The sequence below is a fragment of the Lycium ferocissimum genome, chromosome 11 (genome assembly GCF_029784015.1).
Source record: "Lycium ferocissimum isolate CSIRO_LF1 chromosome 11, AGI_CSIRO_Lferr_CH_V1, whole genome shotgun sequence".
Classification (NCBI taxonomy): domain Eukaryota; kingdom Viridiplantae; phylum Streptophyta; class Magnoliopsida; order Solanales; family Solanaceae; genus Lycium; species Lycium ferocissimum.
The window spans coordinates 47,829,840-47,840,800 of NC_081352.1; the positions used below are offsets into that span (position 1 = coordinate 47,829,840).

General features: G+C 33.8%; 1 protein-coding gene across 1 annotated transcript; it reads left to right on the top strand.

Moving 5' to 3' along the window:
• The first annotated feature begins 6,596 nt into the window (after positions 1-6,596).
• On the top strand, positions 6,597-8,296 carry LOC132037140 (ribonuclease 3-like protein 3). The gene is made up of 4 exons (XM_059427597.1): positions 6,597-6,981; positions 7,387-7,568; positions 7,659-7,805; positions 7,907-8,296. Exons 1-4 carry the CDS (start codon positions 6,717-6,719, stop codon positions 8,183-8,185), a joined length of 873 nt encoding a protein of 290 aa, XP_059283580.1. The 5' UTR covers positions 6,597-6,716; the 3' UTR covers positions 8,186-8,296.
• The last annotated feature ends 2,665 nt before the right edge of the window (positions 8,297-10,961 follow it).

The window sequence follows — 10,961 nt, forward strand, 5'->3', positions numbered from 1 at the left end:
TGAAACGGAATGGGACTATTTCTTTTTTTCTTCATGGAAGTCAATTAGTCAAATAAGTTATTTCCATATCCATTATCAATGACCAAATAACGTAGTCAACACAAAATGGACAATTGTAACGACCCATTTGGTCGTGGTCTAAATATTCCTAAAACACCCTTTTCGTGGTCTAATAGTAGTCCGCGATAACGGGTGATTCGGTTATTTAATTGACGAGTTTTTAGTCCTCATTTGACATTCGAGGACGAATGTTCTAAAGGAGGGAGAATGTTAGATCCCGTATTTTTATACGTCGAGTTATTCGCGAAAGAATCAACGTGAGATAGAAACTTCGGATTTTAATTTCTAAACTAGAACTAATCGGTTACAAATTTTACTTAATACAAAAATGTTATTGGAGATTAGGAATTACTTAAGTGTGGTGTTAAGTAAAAATTGGTGAAAATAATGAGCCAACAAGAGCATCAACATCCAAGGTAAAAAGGATGACTCAAAGTCATCTAAAATAAGGTTAATGGAAGACATACAAATGGGCAATTAAATGTTGATTCATCCACTACACTTTCATTATATTGTGGACAACTAAATTAACTTCATAACCAAGGTGAGGTTCGGCCAAGGGGCTGAAAATTTTGAGGAGAAAAAGTTGAAGCATACAATTGAATATTTAGCATCCACTACTTTATGAAAGTATACATTGTTTTAGGAGGACATAACATGGTGGAGGGATCATTTCACATTAAATATTGCTCATCCATCTTGGCATGATTACAATAGACAAAGGGTGGTGCATGAATCATTCAACACACATAAGATTGTCTTGTAAACAATTGAAAAGAAAGAAGAAAGGAGAAACAAGAAGGTGAGGTTGGCCTAAAGTTGTAGAAAACAAATTAGGAAATTTAAAGTGTAAAGTTAATGGAATGAATCATGCCATAAGTGGAGCATGTGACCAACTTGTAGGCATCAAAGTTGAACCAAATAATGACCAAGAAATCAGCCATCACAATTCATTTCAACTACACAACACAAAGAAAGAAAACCTAAGCCTAGAGAGAGAGAGCCATTTCGGCCAAGAGGGCTGATTTTTGAGCTCTTTGAGTCTTGATCCAAAAATTATTTTCCAAGGTGTTTCAACCCTTTAGAAGGTCCCTAAAACGTGAAGATAGTCTTTGGAGCAACAAGAACCATTTTCCATCTCAAGTCACCAACTCTAGCCAAGTAGAGAAGTCAAGTTGTCAAGGTAAGATCTAACTTTCTTTTCAAGTATTAAGGGTGATGTAGATGTGTGAATATAAGTTGTATGCATGAAATAAGGTGTATTGATGTTGGAACATGATAGTAGTTATGGGGTTATATGTGTTGATGTTGAAGTATGGTTGTAACTTGACGAACATGAATCGCATGCATAAAATCATGAAAGTTGGTGTTGGAATGTTAGTTGGCCGTAGGGACTGTTTTGGTGGAATTAATGGACTGATTTTCTTTAATAAATATGGTTGTTACTATCATAGATCTCATGGTAAAAAGAATGAAAAGAATTGGAAGGTTAAAGGTGAAGTTATGTTAGTATGAAAATGGTTGAATCTATGATTTTATGTGAGTGATGTTGAAGCATGGTGTAGCCGTGTGTGGACTGTTTTGTGAAGAAGTTAGTGAACTGTTTTTACTTGATATTTTGATTGTTATTATCATGAATTTTATGATGGAAATGAAGGTGTTTAATGGTTGGAGTTGAAACTAAAGTCGTTTGAGAATTGTTTTAAGGATTATAAAAATGACGATATAGCGTAGTTGCGTATGAATTGATGTTGTACTTGTCTTGTGGATAGCTGGTCATAACTTACTGAAATTATATGAAAAGAAGACATGAAATGATGTATAAAAATCGCATGTGGTTGGCTTAGTATGTTCGTAAACGTTTGCAAGAATTCCGAACATCGTTATGTTGTCGGTTAGAGACTCGTTTTGGACATGTTGTGGTAGTGGACTGTTTTGGACTTGTGTTTTCATTAAGTTGGAAAGAATAATTATAAGTTAAGAGTATACATCATATTGTATGTTGGATGGGCTGTTATAAGTTGTTACATGCAAACGTTAAGGCTACAAACTAATAAAAGTAACTTGAGAATGTCGAAACCGTATGTGAATCGTTATTGCATGTTATGAATGTGGGCTGTTTAGAATATTGTGTGGGCTGTCCGGATTGGTATTGAACACATAATTATTGATGTTGTATTGGTAGTATGTGGTTGGTTTAGATACAAGAGAAAACATCGCCTAAACATCTAGAAAGGAGTTACTAACGTTAGAATACGTTTGAATCTCCCCGTAGCTTAACCATAGTTGTTGGCGTCTTAATATAGGTTGAAGTATTATTGGGTAGCGTACACATATTGTGTGACGAATAAGCACTAAAGACCTTGTCCGATCGGAAGCACTTCGAAGGAAAAAGCTTTGGCGTGAAAGTTCGTGACACCTGTTCGCATCGAGGTAGGTTACGGTTTACTTTATGTCTAGACTCCGGTTAGCGAAACGTATGTAAATAGTAGTGATTGACGGGGAAAGCATGATAGGCCTTCGGGCATGGTGTGGAGGTAAATTCCATCTAGGTTGGTATATTGCCGTGGGCTTGTCGCCATTATTGTGATTATGTGGGCTTGTCGCCATTATTGTGATATGTTATGTGGGCTCGTCGCCATTATTACGATATTGTTATGTGAGCTGTCATTGTATTGTGATTTCATGTATTTGATATAATTCTCTCTCTCTTGTTATCCCACGGGTCATATGGAAGAGGAAGGTTATTACTGAGAATTGAATATTGAATTGCAATTCCTAGTATGAATCTATGGAACCTATGATTGCGGTGATTATTGAGGTTGATTCCATGCGAGGCATGCATCCCATATTCTATGTGCTATGTGATGTAATTATCACCTAGTTGTATCTTTATCACATACTAGCTCCCTCACCTTATGAAAGGGAAGGGTAATATTGATGATTGAGCCGTGGGCAATAATATGACTTGTACTTGTTTATTGCATATTGGTGATATAATTGAGACTGATATCATGCATGACATGCTTTCATATTACTCTTATGTTGTTATAATGGTGAGGAGAGTGATTGAGAGACTCCGAGGTTTTTGCCGGAGATTGAGAGTGACGAGAGACTCCGAGGTTTCGCCGGAGATCGAGAGTGACAGAGAGACTCCGAGGTTTCGCCGAGATCGAGAGTGACAGAGAGAGACTCCGAGGTTTCGCGGAGATTGTGAGTGTTTGTTGCCCGAGGTTTCTTGCCGGGAACGATGGAGTGTCCGATGCCCGAGGTCTTTGCCGGGATCGTGAGAGTGTGCTCGTGATCCGAGGTTATATTCCGCACGAGTGGTACATGGACTTCGCGGGTCCCCCATGGGTCATGACTATGAGGCATTGCCATAGCATGTGTGTACGGGAGTGGAGTGTGAGAGGTGACTACCGCATTGCATAACATTTACATAGCACGACATTGCATTGCATAGCACTCCATTTGAATGGTCATTCATGTCATTGCATGGCACATTCTCTCGATTGATTCTTGATTTGTGAATTACCGAGTTGTTGTTTGTGAGTATTTATTTTAAAGGCCGGATGGAATCGAGGTTTATAGAATTCTCCCTAGGCTTATAATCCGAGATATTGAGATCCCTTGTGACTATCGTTAATGCAAGACTTTCTCATGTGCTAGATGTGTGACCGTGTTTGATTACTTATCCGCTTACTTGTTAGTTGCTTCTTGTTTATATGCGTGAACTAACCATTGTCGGCCTATGATACCTACGAGCCTAGTGTTGTGCTCATACTATTTTGCTACACTCCTTCCGGAGTGTAGAGTTATTTTCGTGTCTCACGATGTTCGGAGTCTCACGACCGTTTCGAGGCATTCGTCAAAGACGTTTGGGTGAGCTTTTGGGAATTGCATTTATTCCCGTTGTAGGTCTCTCCTTAGATTTCGTTGTTCATTAATCTATCCTTTTCAATGACCAAGTCAATTTATCTTGTTTTAGTTGTTTTAGTACGCAAGTTCAATGACCAAGTTGAGTCCGGATTATCTATTCAAATTGTAAACTTTATAATTTGTGATAGTTACTTAGAAGCTCTTGTATGAGTCTAGCTAGTCTTTTTTTTTTTTTTTTTTTTTATTTTGGGAAATTTAGTCTTATAATAAAAGTATTTATTCCGCATGTTGTATCAAATTAAGGTAGTTTCATAAATCGTATTAAAAATACTAATTCGGGTTCGCCCACCAGGAGGGTTAGTTGTCTTAGGCAATTGTTTCTCCACATTTTATTTTCCTTCTTCTTGCCTTTTCGCATGATGATTTTTTTCCATGATTAATTTCGTTTTAATTTATATGTCTTAGTTACTATCTAGGAGTCAAAGTATATGTCTTTTACCATGATTTTTCAAATAATTCTCAAATATTTTGAATTGTTAATTATTGTGATTTATAATATTTTTTTTATGTAGTTTCTAAATATTGTAAATTTTATTTTTTATAACATGAAGCTTCAATTTTTGAATTCATACCATTTATTCATCAGTTTGACCCTCGTACTCAGAATCAAGCCACAAATATTGAAACATAGGGATTACTATGAAATTAACAACAACAACAACAACAACGACAATAAGAAAACACCCAAAGGTATTTCCACAAATGAGGTATGATGAGGATAAAGTGTATGCAGACCTTACTCGTATCATTGGAGGTAGAGAAGTTGTTTCTGAGAGTCTCTCGGCTCAAGGAAAAACATTTCGAAGAAATTCGTACAATGAAATATAGAAATCAAGAGGTCATGGCAACCAATTAAGAAAGCATGACAAAGGATGCTGGAAGAAAGGAACAGTAACTACAACAAAATAATAAGATAAACGACGTACAAGAAATAACATATAGTACTCCCTCTGTTTCAAAATATGTGTCCATTTAACCCATAGTACTCCATCTGGTTCAAAATAAGTGTATACTTAGCCTTTTTATTTTGGTTCAAAATAAGTCTTCATTTATATAATCAAGAAGGAATTAACTTTATTTTTTTCAGATTTGTCCCCAATAATTAAGCAAAAGTCTCATTAACAAAGGGTAGTTTAGTTAAATACTTATTTTTTTTCTAGGAGTTAGTGTTTTCTAAAAGGGTGTGAAAAAGGTTAAGTAGACACGCATTTTGAACCGGAGGGAGTAACAGAAATCAAAGAATAAGATTACAAATTCCATAAATCTTCCATTTTTTACTTATAAAATTATGTGACCAATCAGATAGTGTCACATAAATAGGGATTGGGAAAGTACTATTGGTGCAGTTGTCTCATTATATTTTGTGAGCAAAATAGTAAAACAAGTATCAATGGAATTAAATCAAAGCTTTATTGCTCAATGGATCAAATTAATAATTTTACATACCCCAAGCTAGAAAGGCAATTAGCATGCTGTCGGTAGCAAATTTAAGCATTTATTAAAGGAACATATATAAACATGATAATTGCTAATTGTGCTTGGAAAAGCAAGAAGCAGCAAGAAACTAAGCAGCATTCCTTAATAAAGAAAATAATCAGGGTATGTTTGGTATAAAAATAAATTATTTTCTGGTTACCAACACTTCATTAAAAGAGGAAAGACTAATTTCTTCACTTAGATTATCTCCGTAGTTCATCCAAAAAAGTTTCTAATATTTTTTGAGCATTGGACAGTGAAATAATTCTTGAAAAATACTTTTTGGAAAGATTTTCTTTTAGAATTTTTCTTTAATAGTATAAGATAAGATTATAAAGTCAACTCCTACGTGCCGATAGTTTTCAGGTTTTTAAATCAACCACCGAACTGTTTTCCGAATCCTATATTTAATAGGAAACCTTAACGTCCTGATTTCACACTCCATTGGCATCTAGTCCTAATTAAAGAAATTAAAAAATCGCGTGTTCTCATCCCTCCTATATATACCCACCAGTAAAATTTATCCGCGTGAAATTAAATAAATCAGATATAGCTAAATAGTTTTTTTTCTAAAAGTTTGTATATTTTAAAAAATAAATTCTACTACAAAAAAATGGGTAATTTGTGGAGGTTGAAAGTTGCAATTCACAGGGTTTTAGCTTCCTCAAGCAATTAGTGGAGGATAAAACCTCCGCAAATTGCGACTTCCAACCTTTCCAAATTACCCATTTTTTTGTAGTGTTCACTCTTCAATCAGATTTATCATTAATCTACTCTTCAAATGTAATACAATCAATTATTCTAATTACATTCTCAAAATCTAAAACTAAATGGAGAAAGAAAATTTAACACGTAACAAATGAGAGATAATAGAATCTTAAGAAATAAGGCAAACTGTATGCTCCCGATTGTTTTCATCTCATCCTTAAATATTTAATTGAACTTTTTTTTTAAAAAAAATATTGGATAATATTTGTTGCATGAGATAACAAATAAAACCTTAATGAAAAATCGTCAATATATGAATTGATTGACCCGGCTCGTCTACAACTCATCTCCGAAAATCTAGACATAACTCTAATTAATTAATGAAAGTGATATATATATTGGTCTCCTTGAATTCTTTATCTCTCTTGCTATTAGGTATGGCTAAAAAAATCCTGTGTTCTCATCCCTCCTATATAAACCCATTCTTGAAGACCGCCATTCAATCTCCTTACTTTACTTGGTAATATATAGCCATGAAAGAAAAAAAGGTAGAAGAAAACCTTGTTTCTCTTTATACTCCGTCATCACAAAACCTTCATCTAGTAGAAGAAATTATTAGAAACCAATTAATACTTGATGATGATGACAATCATGTTCTCAAACAATGGGAGAGGCTAGTGGAGGAAGTGGAGGAAATAATAGCATACAAATTCAAGAACCGCGACTTGTTACATCAAGCTTTTACTCATTCTTCCTTTGAAGCAAATTGTGTATCATACGAGAGATTGGAGTATATAGGTAAGAAGCAGATCTTGAGCAATTTAATTTTCTATTGGTCTTTCAACTGAATCTATTGCTTCTTTTTTTTTTATCTTGAATTTCATATACATGACATGATATGTACAATTATACACACATAAACACACACACACACTCTTTTCTTGACCCATATTATGTGGCACAATTTTATCTTCAAAAATAATAACATGTTCTATAAAAAATAAGTTAATTCTAAACTTATCATTTTTTCTGTAGCTATGTGATTTGTAGCTATCTATAATTTGTTTTAGATTAAATTTTTCAAAAGTCCTTTTTTTTTTTTTAAACTTAGTGCCAAGTCAAATACGCGTAGGGACCACATGTGTGTGTGTCTATATTCGTTGTGAATACTGACTTTAAATCATGAACTTATATCCGTTGTAGGTGACTCTGTTTTGAATCTGTTAATAGCAAAGGAGCATTATTTTGATTATCCTTATCTACCTCCCGGAAAACTCACAAGGTTGAGAGCAGCCAATGTAGATACGGAGAAACTTGCTAGAGTCGCCATCAAATACAATTTGCATCACTATTTACGTCACAAGAAGCCTTTACTTAAAAGACAAGTAAGTCTATAACAACAAAATCAATTCAATATATATCCTTTAGCCTACTAGCTTGTTGTGTTTTGCCTACTAGCTTGTTGTGTTTCACAGGTAGAAGAATTCAGGGGTGCGATGATGGAGTACCCATTACATTCAGCAGGTCTCATTGATCCTCCTAAAGTTCTTGCAGATATAGTTGAATCTTTGATTGGTGCCATCTATATTGACTCCAATTTCAGCATGGATACAACTTGGCAGGTATGGTATAATTTTCAAATTTATACAATATTTATTTATTACATCCTTGGAGGTAATACTATGTATATTTTGATGAAATACTATGTATATTTTGATGACAGGTGGTAAAAGATTTGTTGCAGCCTCTAATCACTCCAGTAGAACTCCAGATTCATCCGGTTACAAAAATTTACGAGTTATGTCAAAAGAATGGACTGAGGGCAGAATTTGTTGATACATGGGAGAAAACCGGAGAGATTGAAGTTTTTGTTGATGGAAAATTTGTAGGGAAGGGAGAATCTAGTGGAAAGAAAATACTTGCACTAAATAGGGCTGCACACAATGCATATTACCAAGTTGTCAGAAATTTGAGTGTTGGAGCCACTGTTGTTGATGATTAGATTACCCTTGTGATGAAACGCAAAGCTGAAATTAGTATTTCATATTATTTGTACTAATGGGAAATCAGTTGTGTCCATTAATCAGAAATGCCTCATTTTTGCTAGTTAAAAGAGTGCGTGTGTCTCTCATTTCTCTTACTTGGTCATCAAGGGTGACAATTGATGGAACAAGCTTAGGATAGTATTGATTAAGGAAAAGGTTTAAGTATGTCATCCAACTATCGAAAAAGACTCATCTATGCGAATCGTCAATAGTTTGGCTCATTTATGCCATCGTCGTTATCAAAATGGCTCATCCATGCTATTTTTCATTAACGCCGGTTTTGCAATACCAGATATGACGTGGCCTTCAATTAGAGCTCCACGTCATTTAATTAAATCAGCCCAATTTTAATCTTAGATTATTAAAAAGTCCGACCATACACCCGACCCACCCAAATTCTTTTCAAGCCACAACCATAATCTTATTGGTAAAATTACTCAAATGACTACCTTATGGTAGTTTCCTATCATTTATAGCTACCCTTTTAAATATTACCATTTTTAGCTATGTTTCCTAAATTAAGGTATTTTTTCGGATGTATTTGATGCGTGTAAATTCATAGAAATACAGTAAAAAAGAAAACATATCCCTTGATTTTAGGCCATAACGGTGAGATCATTTAATTAGTTATTAATTGGTATTTTTTACCATACTCTTCCACAAAATCAGATTTTAGATTTCTTTTCCATAACCGTTTTTTATTCCTTCATCCAATCTTCAACATTCAAACGTAAAAAATCAAAAATTCAAAATTTGAAAACATTTAACAGCCAATGTATTTGAAGTTTTCAATATTGATTTCATTTTTTATTTACCCATGTATTTGATAACATAACTAATGTATTTGAAGTTTCCAATCAAACTCCATGTATTTTATATTAAATATCATGTATTTGTGTGAGTAACAATTTGCATCACCCATGTATTTAGTGGTAATGTATTTGAAGTTTTCAATATTGATTTCGTTTTTTTTTATTTACCCATGTATTTGATAGCATAACTAATGTATTTGAAGTTTCCAATCAAACCCCATGTATTTTATATTAAATCTCATGTATTTGTGTGAGTAACAATTTGCATCACCCATGTATTTGATGGGATTAATTTGAACAAAATACATAAATATATAGAAAACTTACCATGTATTTGCGTCACCCGTGTATTTGAAACTAGATGAACTAATGGAATTAATTTGAACAAAATACACAAATATATAGGAAAAACTTACAAAAATACACCACCAACCACAACAATTGGTAGTTATATCATAGAACATACACAAATACATATATTTTTCGTCTTCTCAAAACCCTAAAAAACTTGTTGATTGGTGAGAATGGAAGTGAAATTTTTGCAGAAGGGGGAAGAGAGGAAGAAGACGACTATTTCACTGGGCATTCACAGATTCTTTCCTTTTTAAAAAGGTAAGAATTTATGAAAAAGGAGAGAGAATGGTAATGTATATTAAGTGATTAATATTGTTACCATTAAAAGGGGATATGGGATTAGGGGTGTTAATTTTTAGGTGTATTTGTGAAATGGTAATTGAAAGTTACTGTGTAGCTATAATAGTTAAATTAGAAAAGTATTTAGTTATTATTAGTAATTAAAATAAAAGATAGTTATTACCACTAATTATGTATTAGAAGTAGCTATAACGCGTAAAATTCCAATCTTATTTCCCTCTCCCTCATTCATTATACGATCAATGTAAGTAGTATATTATTAATTGCATTTTCACCTAATTACAAATTAACATTAGTTACCAATGTTGCTGGACAGTGGTTCCATGGTTGTGGGTTAAAAGGAATTTGGGTGGATCGGGTGTATGGGTCGGACTTTTTATTAATTTGGGATTTAAAATTAAGCTAGTTAATTAATTAAATGACGTCGACCTCTAACTGGAGATCACGTGTCATATCTTGTATTGGACAATCGGCGTTAATGAAAAATGGCATGGATGAGCCATTTTGATAACGGAAATAATATAAATGAGCCAAACTATTGACGAGTGACATAAATGAGTCATTTTCAATAGTTCAATGACAGCCTTTTCCGTGTTAATTACGGGGGCATTCCATATGAATGGAGTAAGACACGGTGCTCCGAGCACGAAGAAACACTTCAATCAGCTTCTCCTTTATATCATGCTTATTCTTTTTTTTTTTTTTTTTTTTTAATTATTCAAACATACTCATTTTCCTTTTCTTGAATTTTTACACTACACAATATCCCAATATATTCCATTTAAAAAATAATTCTGATTTGTATGTTTTGCAATTACAAAAGGCCAAATACATGATGGCCACTTGAAGTCGACACCAATTTGCTAGATAAACACTAGCTTTGCTAATAACCATTCAAACCCCTTTGTTTGGCAGAGGTGTGTATTTTGAACATCTATATCCCTGAAATCATGTGTGTAAAACTCACTCTCTACTGACACGTCAAATCGACTAATGAAATAATAACATGTGTTAGTTTTGAAGAAACATAATTGACACTTTTAATTATAAAAATACATTAATTTAAAAAGCTATACTGAACAGATTTCTTCTTTCTGTTCGTGACAAAGGACAACTACATAACATCTAGGTGAGCCATAATCATTTCATGCATTCTAATCATACACCATAATAGTCCTATTGGACGACAATCATCATATATCATATCACGGGCGTCTTTGTGCCACAACAAGTTTTGATACGGGCCGACGAGGCCGCAAAATGATAT